This window comes from Thrips palmi, unplaced genomic scaffold (assembly GCF_012932325.1).
Source record: "Thrips palmi isolate BJ-2018 unplaced genomic scaffold, TpBJ-2018v1 HiC_scaffold_6, whole genome shotgun sequence".
NCBI lineage: Eukaryota > Metazoa > Arthropoda > Insecta > Thysanoptera > Thripidae > Thrips > Thrips palmi.
In genome coordinates this window covers 2,116,313-2,133,597 of record NW_023144633.1, presented here as the reverse complement: position 1 = coordinate 2,133,597, position 17,285 = coordinate 2,116,313, and the positions used below count along the sequence as shown (strand labels likewise).

At 48.1% G+C, this 17,285-nt stretch overlaps 7 protein-coding genes across 11 annotated transcripts; 2 read left to right on the top strand and 5 right to left on the bottom strand.

Annotated features, from left to right (window-relative positions):
• On the top strand, positions 1–2,502 carry LOC117652095 (SPRY domain-containing SOCS box protein 3). Of its 5 annotated transcripts, none has more exons than XM_034396770.1 (7): positions 1–133; positions 538–601; positions 763–953; positions 1,043–1,271; positions 1,370–1,582; positions 1,665–1,808; positions 1,902–2,502. In XM_034396770.1, the coding sequence occupies exons 2-7, from the start codon at positions 580–582 to the stop codon at positions 1,919–1,921; spliced, it is 819 nt and encodes a 272-aa protein (XP_034252661.1). In that variant the 5' UTR covers positions 1–133; positions 538–579; the 3' UTR covers positions 1,922–2,502. The 5 variants fall into 5 exon arrangements, with proteins under 5 accessions (XP_034252661.1, XP_034252657.1, XP_034252659.1 ...); XM_034396766.1 differs by having other exon boundaries at positions 538–652; XM_034396768.1 differs by having other exon boundaries at positions 39–166.
• LOC117652093 (mitochondrial inner membrane protease ATP23 homolog) lies at positions 2,487–3,778 on the bottom strand. Its single transcript, XM_034396764.1, has 3 exons — positions 3,315–3,778; positions 3,159–3,204; positions 2,487–3,049 (listed from the first exon to the last, which is right to left on the bottom strand). The coding sequence occupies exons 1-3, from the start codon at positions 3,661–3,663 to the stop codon at positions 2,530–2,532; spliced, it is 915 nt and encodes a 304-aa protein (XP_034252655.1). The 5' UTR covers positions 3,664–3,778; the 3' UTR covers positions 2,487–2,529.
• A 94-nt stretch (positions 3,779–3,872) lies between these two features.
• LOC117652092 (cytochrome P450 315a1, mitochondrial) lies at positions 3,873–5,932 on the bottom strand. The gene is made up of 7 exons (XM_034396763.1): positions 5,599–5,932; positions 5,314–5,495; positions 5,032–5,235; positions 4,817–4,956; positions 4,524–4,742; positions 4,218–4,451; positions 3,873–4,136 (listed from the first exon to the last, which is right to left on the bottom strand). The coding sequence occupies exons 1-7, from the start codon at positions 5,877–5,879 to the stop codon at positions 4,023–4,025; spliced, it is 1,374 nt and encodes a 457-aa protein (XP_034252654.1). The 5' UTR covers positions 5,880–5,932; the 3' UTR covers positions 3,873–4,022.
• Positions 5,933–7,425: 1,493 nt separating this feature from the next.
• Positions 7,426–9,907, bottom strand: LOC117651628 (protein takeout-like). Its single transcript, XM_034395808.1, has 5 exons — positions 9,692–9,907; positions 8,258–8,498; positions 8,020–8,153; positions 7,790–7,945; positions 7,426–7,689 (listed from the first exon to the last, which is right to left on the bottom strand). Exons 1-5 carry the CDS (start codon positions 9,780–9,782, stop codon positions 7,538–7,540), a joined length of 774 nt encoding a protein of 257 aa, XP_034251699.1. The 5' UTR covers positions 9,783–9,907; the 3' UTR covers positions 7,426–7,537.
• A 408-nt stretch (positions 9,908–10,315) lies between these two features.
• LOC117651595 (mite allergen Der p 3-like) lies at positions 10,316–11,884 on the top strand. Its single transcript, XM_034395744.1, has 6 exons — positions 10,316–10,461; positions 10,623–10,750; positions 10,829–10,926; positions 11,000–11,255; positions 11,345–11,497; positions 11,571–11,884. Exons 1-6 carry the CDS (start codon positions 10,401–10,403, stop codon positions 11,769–11,771), a joined length of 897 nt encoding a protein of 298 aa, XP_034251635.1. The 5' UTR covers positions 10,316–10,400; the 3' UTR covers positions 11,772–11,884.
• Positions 11,885–12,463: 579 nt separating this feature from the next.
• On the bottom strand, positions 12,464–14,844 carry LOC117651593 (inactive hydroxysteroid dehydrogenase-like protein 1). Its single transcript, XM_034395741.1, has 6 exons — positions 14,411–14,844; positions 14,197–14,319; positions 13,998–14,108; positions 13,705–13,925; positions 13,383–13,604; positions 12,464–13,302 (listed from the first exon to the last, which is right to left on the bottom strand). The coding sequence occupies exons 1-6, from the start codon at positions 14,619–14,621 to the stop codon at positions 13,174–13,176; spliced, it is 1,017 nt and encodes a 338-aa protein (XP_034251632.1). The 5' UTR covers positions 14,622–14,844; the 3' UTR covers positions 12,464–13,173.
• Positions 14,845–15,453: 609 nt separating this feature from the next.
• LOC117651597 (60S ribosomal protein L10) lies at positions 15,454–17,252 on the bottom strand. The gene is made up of 5 exons (XM_034395746.1): positions 17,123–17,252; positions 16,944–16,972; positions 16,140–16,445; positions 15,771–15,933; positions 15,454–15,692 (listed from the first exon to the last, which is right to left on the bottom strand). The coding sequence occupies exons 2-5, from the start codon at positions 16,964–16,966 to the stop codon at positions 15,525–15,527; spliced, it is 660 nt and encodes a 219-aa protein (XP_034251637.1). The 5' UTR covers positions 16,967–16,972; positions 17,123–17,252; the 3' UTR covers positions 15,454–15,524.
• Positions 17,253–17,285: the final 33 nt, after the last annotated feature.

Here is a 17,285-nt window from a genome sequence, read left to right as displayed (position 1 = left end):
AATTTATCGATTTTCACCACCGTGCTCACCGCCCTCCAGTTTTTCGAGAACCTTCACGAGTGCCACTCATCCCCCTCCCTCACCCCTCCCCGCCGTTTATTTTGCGTTGGACTGTCAACAACACTTAATTTTGGTAAAGTTGGTGGGTTTTCATCATTAAATTCTGGTAATAGTCATGGCACGAATGTCTATTGTTTGTAATAGTCGTACAGTTATGTTGACATTCTGATTTGAATGAGTTTTGTCTGTGCAAATCGGCCGGCCACCGTGTCCACCTTCTTGGAATGATTTTTCTTTTACTGCTTTAAATGATTTTTTGGAACGAGTAATTTAATTTAACCAGAGTTTTTAATTTGTCACTGTTGTTTTCCCAAAGGGGTACTGATTCTGTTTGTTCTTGAACCGTATTTGATGCCCAATACCAAAAAACTTGTTCTTTGCGCTGCATATGCATTTATTGGAATAGCTCAACAAAATGAAGTTATGATGAATTTAGTTTCTATCCATAATTATTTAAACAAGGTTCTTGTTTGGTAGTTGAACAACTGCTGTGGTCCACGGACATTTCCGTACGTAACCATGGAATACTCCTTCTGCGAATGTGAGTTTGACCCAGACAATGTCCAATGCCTCTGTGGGGAGGACTTTGATGGTAAGTTTTTCTTTACATTTTAAATCGGACGTTTTTAATGTAAAACATAGTTGACTCTTAAATTTTGATATCATAACTGGGAACTACAATGTTATATTGCTTCATTTCAGCCAGTGAATGGAGTTGGGAAGAACCTTCATGTCACTCTCCTATTAGACTCTCATGCAATCAACGAGAAGTTTTATTCAACCCCACTGTCAGTGTGGGGACTGCAGCCGTAAAAGGGACTGTGCCTTTTATGGCAGGAAGGCAGTACTTGTGGGAAATTAAGATGTTGTCAACTATCCATGGGACAGATGTCGTAAGTCAAATGTTGTATACAACCTGCTTTGCTCAGCAAGTTTCAAATGTTAAGTTTTGTTTAACTTTCTGTGTTTTGTTGTTTTTCAGGTTGTGGGTGTTGGTACAGCCCATGTAAACCTTAGCGCTTACAGTCAAAAGTTCATAGCACTATTAGGTAACGATTCAGAATCATGGGGACTCTCCTACAGAGGTGATATAATCCACGGTGGCATTCGGACTTCATACGGGCCTCAATTCGGAAAAGGCAGCATTGTGGGCGTACACTTGAACATGTGGACTGGAACTTTGGAGTTCTACTTAAACCGACGTCGCCTTGGTACAGCTGGAGTCATCCCTTTAAATAAGTTACATTTTTTGGTTTAACTACTCTTGAACCCAATTTGCTCATAAGCTTTCCTTATTCCTTCCTTTCAGGAGTTGCATTTAAATTAATGAAGAACCAAGTGTTGTACCCAATGATCAGCTCAACAATAGGCAATTCTTCAATGAGATTAGTGACCACCATGTCCTGGCCAGCCTCGCTTGAACTATCATGCCTGCAATCCATATCAGCCATGCCTCAGCTCTCTAATATTCCTGGGCTCCGGGCCATGTGGGGCAAGACTTTCTGGTGGCAACAAGCCACAGGTACAGTCAAATTAGCCAAGAATGCTACTGCTGTAATTAATTTTGTTCTTCTACAAGCTTTGACTTTTACATACATTTTCAGAAATGAAAAAGAAAGTTGAGGAAAATGCCTTGTCTGAAGCAGTTGAGTATGAACTGGAAATTATTAGTAGTGATGAGGAGGAGCAGGAAAGAATCATGCTTAGGTCCAGACGAATTCTGCGGAACAGAAATAATCAGAGGAGACGTAAGTTTGAAGGCAGCTGTAGAGAAGCAGCATGATACTTCCCATCTGTGTCTGCCAGAATAGCAACTTGTTTATTTGCAATCTGTTTTTCAGGTCATGCTGCTCAATGTTGAAGGCAGCTATAACAAATGAAGTTGTGTAAGGTGAGTAGTGCATTTGCACTTTTCAAAAATAATTTGGAAGACTTTTTTTAAAAAAAATTTTTGTATTTTTCTACTTTGGATCTGTTTACATATTTTCTTACCCTGTACTGTATAAATGTTATTGCCATAATGGTAAATTGTTTTCCTATTATTAATTTTACAAGTAGATATTACATGTACCATATGGACACTATGCTTCTTCATGTTATTTTGATCACACAGTTGTGAAACCTGTGTGATGTGGACCAATTATGTTTGTTATTTTAATTTTTGTGATAATATAAATTGAGTAGATGTACCTTATATTTGTAGACAGAAAGAATTTAACTTTCATTGTTCCCATGCTTGTACCTGTTGTCCATTTTGTGGAATTGTCTAGCGTGTGCTTGCCTCTTTTGCTCATTAAGAAGTTATTCATGAACTTTCAACCCACTTTCTTGTAATGTATTTTTAACTAATCCTTGTTTGAACAAAGAGCTCATGTATGGCTTCTTAATGCTAGTCAATGAATATTATTCTTTTTATATGAATTAAATAAGTTTCACAATCAATTTTATTCATTTTTCTATACCTAGTGGTTATACATATCCATAATGTTTCCCATCCTTATAAGCTCTTTCATTATCAGTTGTTTTATGTCTCAGTCTCCTACCAATTGGTTCAAGATCATTATAGCAGTGGGGAAACACTTTATCAATGACTCTACGAGCATCCTCCTCACTGAGGTTGGAGGAGGCAGCCAGTACAGAATTCAGTGCTCTATCTTTGACACAAATGGCATGCTTCTTTCCATAACCCTTACTTATCAAATCCATCGTGCTAACATATCCTCCAAAGAAGGAATCAATCAGGCTACAACTTGTTAAGTTGATGGCTCGAATTTCTGTGCAAGCCAGGTGTTCTGCTGATTTAAAGTTAGTTTCATTGACACAGTGATCAAACATGTGAATCAGCTCATGGGCCAAAATTGTGGCCATCCTGCCTTCGTCTTTAACATTGTTCATGCACATTACTATTTGTTGTGTTTCTGTGTCGTACCCTCCGCAAACCCCGGTGTAACACACCTCGCAGGAGAAGTTCCTTCGTATATTAATAGGGCTGAAAAAATGGACAGTCATTAATAAAGCTTGAAGAGGAATTCTAGGCAAATTATCTGAAACCTTGCCAATCCAACTGCAGCCAGTCAGAGTTGATAAAACATTCTTACCATCCCGATGTTTCTAAAGCTCCAATCAACAGCTTGATCAGGGGCTCTGAAATGGTTTGAGAATCAAATAGTAAAAAATCACAATAAATGTAAACTTATCAGGGCTGAAAGAATGCATCGGACACAGTTCAATGGAGTGCAGACAAAAACACCTACCCTCCTTCATTAATTTGTACAGCTTTTTCTCGCAGGAAGCTCTCGTAAACCCTTCCAGACCACCCGTCATAGTGAAGCGCTTCCACACTGGAGCCTTGTATCGTTCTTTCCTTTCCGGAAAATATTCGTAACTACCCTCTCGATCAACTAGAATGTCGGTGAAATTTTCTGGTCTGATACTTAGGTCAACCTTCCTCTTCTCAGTCTCTTTCACTTCGCCATCCCCATTAACCTCTACAGCTGCATCGCCTTGTGGCTGATTTTGGTGCAGATCGGCCACCGCATTGGTGTCAGGTTGCGCAGCGAGTACTGTGGGGACCCATGCTTTCAAACGTGTCCAAATTTCCATTTTCTCTCTTCTTGTGCCCCTGCAGCTCTTTGCCGAACAACTTCAAAACCGCGACACTAGGAGAAGCAGACGACGAGAAACGAGACAACCTCCTCCTCTCCCTTCGCCCCCCTCCCGCGATACTATGAAAAACTCAACTTAAGGATGAGGGTGGGGGTAGGGGTAGGGGGTGAGGGAGGAGGGAGGTAAAGGGACCTAATAAACACCAATTTACATGCATTCCCTATTTATTTTTGTAAAAAATTAGAACTATTAATTAAAAACGCGGCATTTTTAAAAAACTCACAATTATGGCGCAAACATTAAAATTATTCTAAAACTTCAGGTAAAAGGCTGAACTTCTTTCGAACTGTTCTTCATCACTGGTGATGTTTTAGACGTAATCGGATTGGCTCTGAAGGAACGGCAACCATTCTCATCACCATTTCTATGTCATTTGCATTCAGAAGTTCTAGTTTGAATTGTTTCAATATCTGTCAAGGCAAAAGTAATTTTTAAAATTGCTGCCACACAAAGCAAAAAGCATGCAAAGGTGAACAATGTCATAAACTTACACTGGCTAAAGTTGTTATCATTTGTGTCTCCGCTAACTTTCTTCCAATACATGACCGAGCACCCATTGCGAAAGGCATTGAAGCATATGAATTCTTGACTGCTATGTATGCCCCACTTGAATTTTCGTTGTCATTAGAAATTTCACGCAGCCAGCGCTCTGGCCAGAATTTTTCTGGCTCAGGGAAGTTTTTCGGATCCCTCCCACTTGTATAAAGTGATAGGAAAACGAGTTTCTGAAAAGAAGTTGTGAACAATGGATATTGTTTTCATACTAAAACCACTGATTCAACAGATCAGTCACCTACATTCGGAGGAAGCTCATATCCTCCAATAACACATTGTTCTGGCACTATTCGAATGAGGAAGGGTGCCACAGGGTAAAGGCGCAATGCCTCTCGAACTACTCCTCGAAGCAGTGCAGGATGCAGAGTATCAGTCTTGTTGCGAATTTTAGCACTAATACTCTCCTGAACATCTGGATTTTTTGCTAGAAGGAATAAAGTCCATTGCAAGGACATTGCTGTCTAGAAATAAAATTTTAATTTATTTAAGGAAGTGGCAGGGAAATTAAATTACATAATAATGGCTCTTGACTCACTGTATCCCCAGCTGCCAGTATCAAGTCTACGACTACTTTCATTATTTCTTCTTCAGACAATTCAGCATCCTGCATATCTGAGAGCAACCCACTGGGTGAAGCAGAGCAGACAGAAATCATCTCTCTCAAAAGAGAACGAGCTGCCATGAAACAGATACATAAAATAGATATTTTTGATATTTGATAAGAAATAAAGTACATTGGTGTGCCATTACCTGTAGATAAACTGACATCAACCGATTTCTTGAAACGCCTCCAAACAGGCTTGTCTTCATCTCTGGCAACTTTTGCAGACATAGAAGACATTTCTGCACTCTCTAAAAATATTGAGTGTATGTCAGATGCTAGCTGGCTTATAATACCATTCCATTTGCCTGCATGGGCTTCATAGTTTGTTCCAATCATGACAGCAACAACAGCTAAAATGAGCCAAGGAAAATTTAATTAAAGCAATTGTTTTGTAAAACCAATTGAGTTGCATCAGCAGCATGACTTACTATCTAATGACCACTTATACAGCTGTTCTTCAAGATTTTGAATTTCTGTTGTATTTTCATGCTGCCATTGAGAGACTAGAGCATTAGCAACGTGCTGACATGGTGCTGAAAAAATATTTGCCTCAGGTTTTAACATGAGTCTATTCATGACACGTCTCATGTTAAGCCATTCTTCACCATCCCTGCAACAATCAGAGGAAATGCAGTTAGCAGCACTGGGCAGAAAATCAAGTTCAGAATAAGTCGGTTTTCCTTAGGGTTTGGTGGTCAAAGAGTGACACTCACATGAAAAAGAGTCCCCTCTGGCAGCCGTAGGCCTTGTTGTACACCGTCCAGGACTCGGGCACCAGGTGCAGCGGGTACTTCCCTTCCAGGCCGAAGGTGCGCCGCATCTCGACAGGGTCGGCCACGAAGACGATGCTTTCGGAGTCGGGGGCGATTTGGTCCTGGAACACGTCGCCCAGGTCCCGGTGCTGCTCGTCGACGTACAGGTGCAGTTTGCTGTGGCCCCCCTCGAACAGCGGCAGTGGCATGCCCATGGTGCGGGGCCCCCGCGGCTGGGGCATCTCGTCAAGGGGGCGTCCGCGGGGCCGCGGGGCGTTCTGGGCGTCGGTCTGCACCTGCCTGGCGGGCCGGGCGGCACGCGCCGCGGTCGCCGTCAAGCCCCTCAGCCTGCACGCCGTCGCCCACATGCTGCGGCCGATGCTCGCCCTCGCCGGCAGTCACTGGTCACTGACTCCTCTCCTCTCCACTTGCCGATCGTGCCACCCGATCCGCCGACTCGCCGGCTGTGATCCGCGCCGCGCCGCGCCTCGCCTCGCCGCCACGCGCCGCCCTCGCCGATGCCAGCTGGAACACTGGCAAGACGAAGAAGGGCTGCTCCTTCTCCTTCTGCGTATCGGGGGGCACCGGCACCACAAGCAGGGCTCGCAAGGCGAGGCGCGCGGCGTTCGGCGGGGAGGCGGCCACTGCGCACTGCTGCAGCAGGCCAGGCACAGCAAGGCACAGGCGGAGGCCCGCCAGCAGCACGGCAGCACGGCTCGGAGCCGGGCGACCAGGGCGGCCGAGCGTTGACTCCGCGACGGCGCGGCCCGACCGGCCAAACGGGGACCGTTCTTAAGCAACGCCGGGGATTTTGGCCCACGCTTTAACCTCCCCCTCCCTCTCGCGTTTTCAGAAAGGCCCACAGGATCAACGCCACGCGAGCCATTCCGCGGGCCGACTCCGGACTCCGACAGAATGCTTATGCCGGCCGGCCCGCCAGAGGGAAACCCTCGGGAACCCTTGAGGAGCCCCTCTCCTCTCTCTCCCTCTCCCCCACCCGCATCCGATCCAGCCCTCGCTTTGTTTTCCTCGGTGACAGCCGAGGCGTAGGTAGGCCGGTAGGCCCTTGGCAAAAGCGACGGTAGGCACGTGCGCATGGATTTCTCGACCGCCGCCAAGGACTCTCGGTGCTTGCAGTGTGCTGTCAGTGTTGTTCCGCACCTCCCCGTTCTCTGCTCCCCTTCACCTTGCCGCGCCTGTGGAAGGGAGTGAACAAGTTGCTCTCGGCTCGACGCGTAAACCTGCTCAAAATGTATACGCGCGCTGCTGCCTTCATCTCCGTCGTCAGGTTGTCATTCGGCCCCCTTCGGCCCTGGGTGACAGCTGATTTATCACGGCGGGAACAATGTGCCGGAGTGCCAGGCCGGGCGCAAAGCTAGGCGCGGCTTACCTGGCAGGGCTGGCAGGGCCGGCAGGGCCCGTTCCCGAGCGGGCTGCACGCACCACCTGACGGACGGCGCGCGGGGCGGGCGAGGCGCCTGGTGGATAGGCAACCCATCCGGCCTCCGCGTCAGTCGGGTGGAGCCGACAAGCCGCACGGGGCTGAGCTGAGTGAGAAGGGAAGGAAGAAGGGAACGACAATACAGCGGCTGTTCCCCCTCCCCCTTTTCAGAAACATGAACATGATAGGCAGGGACTGCTGCGCCAAGATGATTCAAACCCCAAAGCACCGCCGGTCAGGTGATGGCCTTCCCCCAGGCCTTCCCCCACGCTGCCCGTCGTCCACGGTCCCATTTCTTGTTTGCATTGCAGATTGCAGGTGACAGAAATGGCTGTCAAGTCGATAGGTCAATTTAAACAAGGTTCATTTTATTGATTTTTGTGGGTGAAAGGTAACAATGTACACAGCTTTGATACTCATAATTTTAACAGAATGAAATGCGGTGTTCTGAAGGATAGCTTAAGGCTTGAGCACATTATCATACGGCACGAGGTCACATATGTTTTTCAGGACTAAACCGAATACTTGTCCAATCGCGTCAGCAACTCCGGGTCCGAACTCTTTCGCCAGATCCTTCCAGTTCTCGTTGAGGAACGTGTTCAAGTTATCACCTGAAATTTTTTTGGCAAGGCACATTTGTTAGATTTTTTTCCCCTTCTAAAAGATATTTTAGAATGTCTCAAGAACAGAATGTTGCATGAGAAATCTCACCTAAGAGCTTGTCACCGTTGAAAATGCGTTCGAATTTCATACTAAGATGGCCGAGGTCCAGGAGGGTCAGCATTGGGTTGGTCACGTCCAGGTACTCTTTGCCATTCGCCTTCTTGACCAAATTCCAATCGATATCATATGAAATCTTCATGTTTTCTGAAACAGAATGAGGTCATTCCCTGAGGTGCCTACGTGAATAAGCTGCAGGCAGCCAGGTACTCTGTACTCACCAACTGTGATGTTGGAAGGACCAGAGCCCGTCACGGGCAGCAGAAGTACTCGTCCCGTCGCCGTGTACGCACCGGTGATGCTTACTTTCGGGAGGAAGAAGTGCATTTTGATGTGCCTCTTCTCGACGTTCATGCTAAAAGCAGGAAAAAGAGAAGTAAACGCTTGACTCGTAAAAACAAAGGCGATTTGCTTCCGCGTTGCGCTGCGCTGGGCGGGGCTGCGATGTGATTGGCTTACTCGACGTCCAGGAATTCGGTGTCCTTGATGCCATGGATCTCCGCGTTCTTCCAGGTGATGTTGAGCCCCACGGAGCCGGTGCCCTGCTGCAGCTGCAGCTCGGGGATGACCATGGGGTTGAGCTTGGGCACGCGGTACTTGGGGTCGCCCTTGATGACGATGGGGATGGCGTTCCTGCCGTTCTGCAGCACGCACTCGTTGAGCTTGGGGTCGGAGCGGGAGCACGCGGTCACGTACGGCGCTGGAGCATGCCAACAGAGAAACAAGCTTTACAGTCCAACTCTCTGAGCTGCGGCGGCTGGTTTCACGTGAGGACTCACGAGACGTGGTCCTTTTATTATCATTTTTTCGCCCGAAAATACTTGTCGCGTGTCTTTGGAGTGCGGCGCTTACGTTCGACGCCGCGCGAGCGCGTGTGAATACGGGTGCGTGTGTGTGAGCGGTTCGTGTGTGCGTGCGTCCCAAACTTGGTGAGCCCACTCGGCACCGCGAGTGGCGTGTGCGGTTCGCCTAATTAGATAACTGGTTGGGACATCCTCGCAATCGCAACCACTGTTCACACGCTGGCTTGTTCTGGCTCCGGAGGAAACAATTATTTTTTGACCAAATCAGGGGTCTGCTCGTAACTTCAAAAAATATTCAAACGTGAAAAAAGAAGACCGAAAAAAGTGGAGGAAAGATGAAGCTGGGCCGTTGATTGTATGGGGCAGCTCTGTTCGTTAGCGATGCCCCTGCACTGCCTTTGCCACTCCGTTGCCGTCGTCGGCCCGACATTGACACTGTTCGAAGAGCGCGACATTGTCCCACTTGGAGGATAGGGAAGTCCCCGGCTTGGCGAGGCTTGCCCAGGCAGCCCAGGCTTGGCGCGCCTCCAGCTATGGGCAGCATTGGCAAGATCAATGAAAACGAGTGACAACTACTGCACGGGCGCCCGGCGTGGCCCGGCGGGGCCCGGCGGCCAGGGTAGGCAGGGTGATCTACCCTGGCCTACGCCATGGCGTAGGTCAGGGGGAGTGAAAGTGACGCAACCGCAGGTGGATTGGACTGGGCCTCGACCGCGAAATAGCGTCGCTCTGATGCGATGGCAGCACCTGGCTGGCTACCGTGAGCTCAAAAGACATCTCCGCCACCACACAAAGCCCCTGGGGCCACCACAGCCACAGCGTCACAAGCCGTCGGCGATCGGCAAGCCAGCGCGGTTCCGTCGCGAGCGCACCAACAGGGGGCCGGGCCGGACAGGTGTTTTGCCTGCCCACTGTGAACTGCTGTTGCTGTGAACCCTCATCCCCGAGACGCAGCGCCGCGCAGCGCTCCACCACTGTTTTCCCACCCCTCCAAAGTCTTCCTCATTTTTCTCGTCGCCCAGGAAGCTTTTCGTCTCCCTGGAGTGAGGCGATTCAAATGAGGATTTACTGCGCGTTTTTCGGTACTCACGCAACTTGATGGCGCTGGCGGGGACGTTGAGGATGGCCGTCATGGCCAGCACCAGCAGCAAGCCGGCCAGCACTTCCCTGTGCGTGTCCATGTTGGCCCTGTGGCAGTGTGGCAGTGTGGCTGTGTGGCTGTGCTGCTTCGCGGCGTCCCCTCGCGCTCCACTGCTGGACTGCCGGACTGCTGGACTGCGACTGTGATGAGTTTGTCTTTGATTCGCCAAGTCTGCTCCTCCGCGCGTCCGATTGGCCGTCCGCGCGCGACCCTGCCCTGCCCGCCGCCGCCGCCCCGTGCCCCGGCACCTCTTCCAGTCCAGCCTGCCTCCCCTCCCCCTCCAGCCCGTCCTTCCCTCTTCCTGGAAATCCTGAACCCGCCACCCGCCGCGAGCCCTGTCCGTCATCCCCGCATAGAGTTTGCGTTGTCGGTTTGCCATTTTGTGTGCTTCCCCAGAACCGCGATAGGATACATGGAAATTGAATGCCCTGAGCATCGCGGCTTCGTGCACGTGATTAATGCCCCGGCCACTCCCGAGTCACGGCGAGCCGCGGCGGGCCGACCCACCGTCACGTTTTTGACGATTTTTCGTCGTCGCCGTGCACCCACCGAGCCCCTACAGTGCACCTACAATGAGCGCGCAATATAAGCGTGGGGCCCAGCCCCGTGCACATAGAGTGCGCCGCCGTGGCACTGTAACCAAAGACGCGGCGCGGCCATGCTCTTCAAGTACTGCGTCTTCGTGGCCCTGGCGTGGGCCGCCCAGGTCATCGTCGCTGGTACAGGCGCCACAGAGAGCGACCCAGTGTCCATATTTTGTGACAAAGGGTTTTGCTTTCGGGGATTTGCCTCCTACAGCGAACGATAGTTTCGCGGGCAAGACACAAGCGAGGCCCGCGGGATGAAAAATGATCGAGGGGGGTATTTATTTTCTTTCCAGAGCATGCCGTTTTAAACCTGAGGGGCCACAAGCGGGGTCACAAAAGTGCCGCCGCCGTGGCTGCAGGACTTGGCTCCATGAAGATCGTCGGAGGTTTGTCTACCTCCATAGTGAAACGTGCTTTCATGGCAAGTCCCGGCTCTTTTTAGGGGGAGGGGGTTCATGGGTGTCACTGATTTGTTTTCTAACAATTTCGAATGAACCAGGCCAATGTAGGCATCGCGAAAGGCAACACGTTCACGCCCCAGTGCGGCGGCACCATCTTGGACAAGCGTCACATTCTATCCGCTGCCCATTGCTTCAAGTAAGTGCGGGGGCACGCGCGTTGGCGTGGTGGTGTGGGTGAGTGTGAGTGACAAGGGGCATCTGATGCACAGGGACCGCAAGGTGACCTACCGCGTGAGGGTGGGCTCCAGCCAATGGGCGTCGGGCGGCCAGCTGGTGGACGTGACCAAGATCTACGTCCCCAGCCAGTACAACAAGGCCGCGGCGTACGACTACGACGTCGCCGTCCTCAGGGTCAGCAAGGACTTGGTGCTCGGCCAAGCGGTGAAAGCCGTCACCCTGGTGCCGGTCGGCCAGAAGGTGGTCGCCAACACGGAAATCACGCTCATCGGCTGGGGTTACACCGACGTAAGTGAGAGGAAGGGGTCTTCAAACTAATTTCTGCCGCGGGCAAACATCGGTTTGGGCCTTGGCTGAGAGTGTTGGGATGCACCCAGGCCCTCCACTCCGAACCGCTGCCCTCCGCGCTGCGCGAAGTCAAAATCGAGACCATTGACCAGACCGAGTGCGAGGACGACTATTCCGGCTTCGACCTCACCGTCACCGACAGGATGCTCTGCGGCATGCGCGCGGAAAAGGACTCCTGCCAGGTGAGTGGACCAGCGGGCGCGTCGTTGAAAACAACGACAACTGGTCATGTTGACCTCTGTGCTCGGATTGCAGGGCGACTCTGGCGGCCCCGTCTTCAACGACAAGACCGGCCAGCAGATGGGCATCATCTCGTGGGGCATGGGCTGCGCGCAGATGGGCTCCCGGGAGTCTTCACCAACCTGGCGCACCGCGACATCCGGGACTTCATCGCCAAGGCCCAGAAGGACAAGGCGTGAAGCGGCGCGAAGGGGAAGAGGTGCGTGTACTCGCTGACTTTGTATTAAGCGTCCGGGTCAGTGGGCCGAGACACCAGCCCGCCCGAGCGCTCCAAAATAAACGCGAAAACAACGCAGATACATGGAAATTTAGACGACCTTCATTGCCGAGGCGTTTTTATTGTTGTTGGCTTTGGGCCGCACCAGCCTCGGCCAAATACCCAAATGCGTCCAACGACCGGTCGGACGGCACTGACTTTGAGAGGGCGGCATCGCGGCATCGGTAGTCGCGTCCCTGACCTGAGGACTCCGGGGAGGGGACCTCGAAGCACCGCGAAGGCTAACTCAAGGCTCAAGACTCAAGGCTGGACTTTCAAAAAACCGGCTCTGTCCAGCATGAACAAAGTCGCTGCGATTCGTGATTCCCGCCTCAGTTTCGTACACTGTCGCTGCGCCGCCCGGAGAATTGGCAACCCAACGCACATGGCCGACGTCTTGCCGACGCCTGGCCGCTAGGCAACCACTGTGCACGCGTGTACAAGGGGTAGCCTAGCTACCCGGCGCCCCTCCTACTAGAACGTGACCTTAGGAAAGAGCTCTAGTCGCCCATCCAGAGTGTCACCCCATTTTTATCAGGGTGCATTCTACTGCCCTCGTTTCAAGTTAGGGGTTCAACTAGCGGTTGGTAACCGCGAAATCATGTTTTTCTGAAGAAGGGAATTTTAAAGCCAAGAGAACAGATACACTGGATTGAGCGTCATTTGTTGTTTTTATTTCAAAGTAATTTATGGTACTCTACAACTAGCCTCCAGTTCCTATTTTCCCTTTTTTCCCCCCACCATCATTAGAGGGGTGGGTGACTAGACAAATAATTGCTGAGATAAACAGGCATTCCTACCGGCCGGCCGCAAAATGTGGAAAGTGCGCAAGTATTGATGACTTTCTAAATTTTGCAGGATCCACAGAAATATGTTGGGAAACATTATGGTACATTCAAAGTTACACTAATATCTAATGGCACAATATTTATTAAAAGGTGGTGCACCCTATCAGAATGTTTACGTGAGCACAACAAAATAAGCCACAAGCGCCACATACATATGAGTATGGTTTAGGATTTTAGAACTTGGCTTTGAATAAATTTTTTTATCACTATCATTCTTTAAAATACAAAAAAAAGAGAAGGATAAATTAACTATTCAATTATAGGTATAAAAAACACAATGAAAAAGTCTAATGATAATGAATGAATGAAAATACAATCTTGCGAATTTGGTTAGTAGTTTGATTGTTTTTACATCACAGAAAATGACAAGCCTGACACATCTGACGTGTCATCATTTGAGTGATGGATAAGGAGGATATGAAATTAAGTAGATGAACAACAAAATTAAAACTCTGCTTTAAAAAGCTTTTTACGGTAGATGAAGGGAATGTAGACACAAAAACTGATCAAAAATCTACCGAGTTCTGCTAATTTGAGTCACTTTTCTGCGTTCACGGCTAATTATTTGCTCCCTCACATTCTTGTTCCAAAAGTGACCAAATCTGACATAGATCCATGTAGGACACATTCGCATGAAAGGCTTCTGTAAAATAAAACAAAATTTGCATTAGAAAATTACCCAAATGTAAGTGGATTTTATTTTGCTTCATCAAAGCTACTTGCCATGAGCCCATGTATCCAGTATCCAGTTGTATGGTCAACAACACCAAGAGTGGAAATAGCATGGTGAGCATACATTTCTGGCGATGGCACTAAATAAGGATTAGATCTTGGAGATAGGTGCAACATATCTGTATTCAGGTACCAAGGAGTTAAGGACTGTACTTTAACTCCAGATCCTCTACATTCTTCACTGAGAGCCAGAGAAAGGGAGTCTATGTATGCCTGCAAACCCAACAACAAAGTGTGGAGTTAAAATTGATGAGTTCAATAATATTATTACTATAAATAAAATAATGGCATTTTTTTAAAAATTGGCTTGAACCTTTGATGCAGCATAGATCCCCATCAGAGGCAGTGGCTGTACAGATGAAATAGACGAAAGGTTTACAATGATTCCTCGTTGCCTTCTCAACATAGATGGCAAAACAATTCTTGTCATCATAGACATGGCACCAATGTTGACGTTGATCATGTCCCAAACGTCACTTTCACTCATTTCAGAGAGGTAAAGTGGAGTACCATGAAGCACACCAACATTATTCACTGCAAGAAATAAATAAAATTGTAATGATGCTCCAAGTACCAACTTTAAAATAAAATTAAGTGGTAACTCACATAAAACTCCTACATCCAAGGCATCCAGTTCCTTGGCAATCTGTTCATAAATAGGTCTGCCTTCTGTGAAATCCGCTTGAATAATTTTTGTTTCTACGCTGTAGTCCATTTCTGGGGAAATTATAGGAGGTACATCCAACTCAGTTTAAAGCTTTGACAAGCCAATTTGGTTTTAAAAATGTATAGAAAGTATACCAACCAACTTCTCTTGCCAGTTCATTCAATTTGTCTACATTTCGGCTGATGAGAACTACGTTAACTCCTCGGCGAGCAAGTTCCACAGTGTATGCACGTCCAACACCAGCAGTACAGCCAGTGATAACTGTAAAAGGATAGCATACAAACAGCCATAAACTTATAAGAAATCATGGCTTACAAGACACTTGGTCTCTTAACTAAAAAGGAACTCGTACCAGCCCATCTTCCATAAGTGTCTGTTATACTTGGCGACGGAAGAATTCTGGATAAAATGTGAGCTCTAAAGCCTTGCACAGCAGACCATGTTAGAGAAACTGTCAGTTTCCCCAGGTAGCACAGGCCCAGCACGGTCAAGATTTCTTCGTACATTCCAGTCTCCCTGTTCAGCTCGTTCATGAAGTAAGCCACGGAGTCGACTGAGCTCATGGTGGCCGCAATCGTCCTCAGATCACGACGAGGCGGAGAGCGGAGGGCCGGCGGGTCAGGCCTGTCGACCTTCGTAACCACACTCCTCCCAGTGGAGCTAACCACAAAAACAAACACAAAGCCAGGGACGACGAGTTTTCAGAAGAAGTTGCACTGCTCACAGATGCGCTTCTTTTTTGTTGTGGTTTCTGCTGCACAACACAGTCGTCTGCTAGGAACCAGATTCATATCGTGTTTCAGCTTCAACCACGATTTTTCATACCAGGGGATGAGACGGGCCCGTCCCTAAATCACGTAACGCGGAGAAGTGCAAGGACTAATTAATTCACATGACAACGATAAATGACAAAGCCCATTAAAATGCTGAGATTATGACATGGAAAATAACCATAAAAAATGGCACTACGGAGGATAGGATCATTCTCCACGATCCGCCTGGGCGAGACCCAGGATTTGGTCAGTGGCAACTAGTGCTCACGTCGTAACATAATAGGTCAATTGTGACAAACGCCAATATCAATTGACAAACTTGACGATTCTGTTAGGTGTTTTGTCTACTCATCACACTAATGAAGTTTATGGTACTTCAAACAAACTATTGACAGTCACCTGACTGCTGTAAACAAAGCAGTCCATGCACCCTATGCACCAACAAGTGCAGAAACCATCATTCACCAAAGATCCCTACATTATATAGGGCTCTAATTCACCACATTCCAACCAGAAATGAGAGCCAACAATAACTATGGACTCCCACAACCAAACGTCAGCTGATGATTGAGTCATAAGGTGTGACAAAGAAATGTCAGGATGCAAGGAACAGGACTAACAATTGAGAGAAAATTGATGTTAAGACTTTATTAATCACCAGGCACAGATGACATTGCGCAGTAGGATGAATACTTAAACTCGGGCGAGTTCGAGCTGAACCTTCTTCCACGCATCAAGAGGTCCATGCTCAGGCCTGTACTTGACGTTGACACCATCATTGGCAAGGATACCAACAGCCTTCAGCCTTTCGTAGTCTTCACGGTCGTACTTGGTGAATCCCCACCTCTTGGAGACGTAGATCTGTGGGAAGAAGTCAGTAAGATTTCAACCCAATGCAATTGGCATCATGGAAATCAATGAATGGGCAAGATAATTTACCTTCTGACGACCAGGGAACTTGAACTTGGCACGCCTGAGGGATTCAATAACTGCAGCCTTGAAACGGTCGCTAGATCTGACACTCATGATGGGCTGTCCAATGCGAACTCGGGCAACAGTACCAAGAGGCTTGCCGAAGGCACCACGCATTCCAGTCTGGAGCCTGAAACAATCAGCTGATTAGACACAATTCAAAGAGAACATATCAACTATAGTGTAGACTTGCTCGTAAAAAGCTTGGGCCTTCAACCAGATAGATAATTGCACTACAGATGTAATAATAAAAACCATACGTTTCATTTTCAGAAGTGCAAAATATCAGTCAGCATAACTCTGACAGCAAGACTCTTCAACATGATGTGAACTTACCTATCAGCTCCAGCACAGGACAACATTTTGTTGATGCGGATGACATGGAAGGGGTGCAGTCTCATCCTGATGTGGAACTGATCTTTGCCGCAGTTCTTCACCAAGTACTTATTGCAGCAGATACGTCCGGCCTCAAGAGCCTCAGACGAGAGCTGTTCATACTCATCAGAGACGAGGTGCACACATAGTGGGAAGTCGTCTACTGAGGCCTTCTTCTTGCCCAAGTCGAAGATACGGATCTTAGGGTCGGGGACACCACGACAGAACCGGGACTTCGGGTAGGGCTTGTTTTTGCAGTAGCGGTAGCTGTAACAAAACAAAATCAATTTAGTGCCACACAGTGAACCACAAACACAGGACCCTAACAAACTTGCGAGACAAGTCAAAGTCAGCGTACAGAAGCAGAACTGTTGACTGTTTATCAGGTCTCCCGATGGATAGTCAACACGTACACTAAGGAACATAACCTATACGAACATGCAGCATGAACTGCGTGATACCGCAAACAATAATTGCAACAAATAGCGTTGCAGACGGCGGCCAACAACGAGATTTAGGGTGGGCAGAAGCAATTTAACAAGCCTCATTTCAAAACGCCGCAAAAAGAGAACTGACAAAAGTTACAAGAAGTGGCGCAACGACGTAAGCAAACTCTTGACGACTCAACTATAGCGATACAGGGAGTAATTGAAACTACATTGAGATCCGCGTAATGGAAATAAGACACAGCACTAAATAATACTTCGAAAGGCGTACGAGAAAGTATCAAATGAGAGGAGGAAAGAAGCATGAGTCGGTACTAACCATCGTGCCGGACGCCGCCCCATCTTGACCTAAAATGAACGGAAACAAACAAAAACGAGTTTCAGAAACACTTAAAAAGACTTAAAAAAAAACACATTAGAAATATATAAAGGGAGTTCGCTCGTAAATTTAGCTAGAATATACAGATGTTCTTAGATTTAAACGCGAGCGACACTCACCTTGATGAGGCTACTGTCTGAAAGAAACGGAAACAGGAACCGGTTGGGACATGGAACGATTTCAAAGAGGAAAGGGTGCAAGAAGAAAAAGCAGGAAAATGTCACTGGTGCCAGCACAACGACAAAGTAGGGAAAACTAAACTTACACGCTACCCATTCTCTT

Bases quoted from the DNA above. Each gene is read 5' to 3' on its own strand.
- LOC117652095 (XM_034396766.1), top strand. From the start codon at position 580: ATGGAATACTCCTTCTGCGAATGTGAGTTTGACCCAGACAATGTCCAA. The intron at 1,272-1,369 runs GTACAGCTGGAG...CCTTCCTTTCAG, and splicing joins CTTAAACCGACGTCGCCTTG to GAGTTGCATTTAAATTAATG. The intron at 1,809-1,901 runs GTAAGTTTGAAG...TCTGTTTTTCAG, and splicing joins CAGAAATAATCAGAGGAGAC to GTCATGCTGCTCAATGTTGA.
- LOC117652093 (XM_034396764.1), bottom strand. From the start codon at position 3,663: ATGGAAATTTGGACACGTTTGAAAGCATGGGTCCCCACAGTACTCGCT. The intron at 3,205-3,314 runs GTAGGTGTTTTT...AAACCATTTCAG, and splicing joins GTACAAATTAATGAAGGAGG to AGCCCCTGATCAAGCTGTTG. The intron at 3,050-3,158 runs GTAAGAATGTTT...CCATTTTTTCAG, and splicing joins GCTTTAGAAACATCGGGATG to CCCTATTAATATACGAAGGA.
- LOC117652092 (XM_034396763.1), bottom strand. From the start codon at position 5,879: ATGCCCCAGCCGCGGGGGCCCCGCACCATGGGCATGCCACTGCCGCTG. The intron at 4,957-5,031 runs GTAATGGCACAC...GTTTCATGGCAG, and splicing joins TGATGTCAGTTTATCTACAG to CTCGTTCTCTTTTGAGAGAG. The intron at 4,743-4,816 runs GTGAGTCAAGAG...TTTTATTTCTAG, and splicing joins TACTGGCAGCTGGGGATACA to ACAGCAATGTCCTTGCAATG.
- LOC117651628 (XM_034395808.1), bottom strand. From the start codon at position 9,782: ATGGACACGCACAGGGAAGTGCTGGCCGGCTTGCTGCTGGTGCTGGCC. The intron at 8,499-9,691 runs GTGAGTACCGAA...GGCATGCTCCAG, and splicing joins CGCCAGCGCCATCAAGTTGC to CGCCGTACGTGACCGCGTGC. The intron at 8,154-8,257 runs GTAAGCCAATCA...TCCTGCTTTTAG, and splicing joins ACCGAATTCCTGGACGTCGA to CATGAACGTCGAGAAGAGGC.
- LOC117651595 (XM_034395744.1), top strand. From the start codon at position 10,401: ATGCTCTTCAAGTACTGCGTCTTCGTGGCCCTGGCGTGGGCCGCCCAG. The intron at 10,751-10,828 runs GCAAGTCCCGGC...CGAATGAACCAG, and splicing joins TAGTGAAACGTGCTTTCATG to GCCAATGTAGGCATCGCGAA. The intron at 11,256-11,344 runs GTAAGTGAGAGG...GGATGCACCCAG, and splicing joins TCGGCTGGGGTTACACCGAC to GCCCTCCACTCCGAACCGCT.
- LOC117651593 (XM_034395741.1), bottom strand. From the start codon at position 14,621: ATGAGCTCAGTCGACTCCGTGGCTTACTTCATGAACGAGCTGAACAGG. The intron at 13,605-13,704 runs GTTCAAGCCAAT...TTGGGTTTGCAG, and splicing joins GGATCTATGCTGCATCAAAG to GCATACATAGACTCCCTTTC. The intron at 13,303-13,382 runs GCAAGTAGCTTT...TTTATTTTACAG, and splicing joins ACTGGATACATGGGCTCATG to AAGCCTTTCATGCGAATGTG.
- LOC117651597 (XM_034395746.1), bottom strand. From the start codon at position 16,966: ATGGGGCGGCGTCCGGCACGATG. The intron at 16,446-16,943 runs GTTAGTACCGAC...GTTTTGTTACAG, and splicing joins GGGCGGCGTCCGGCACGATG to CTACCGCTACTGCAAAAACA. The intron at 15,934-16,139 runs GTAAGTTCACAT...TGATTGTTTCAG, and splicing joins TCCTGTGCTGGAGCTGATAG to GCTCCAGACTGGAATGCGTG.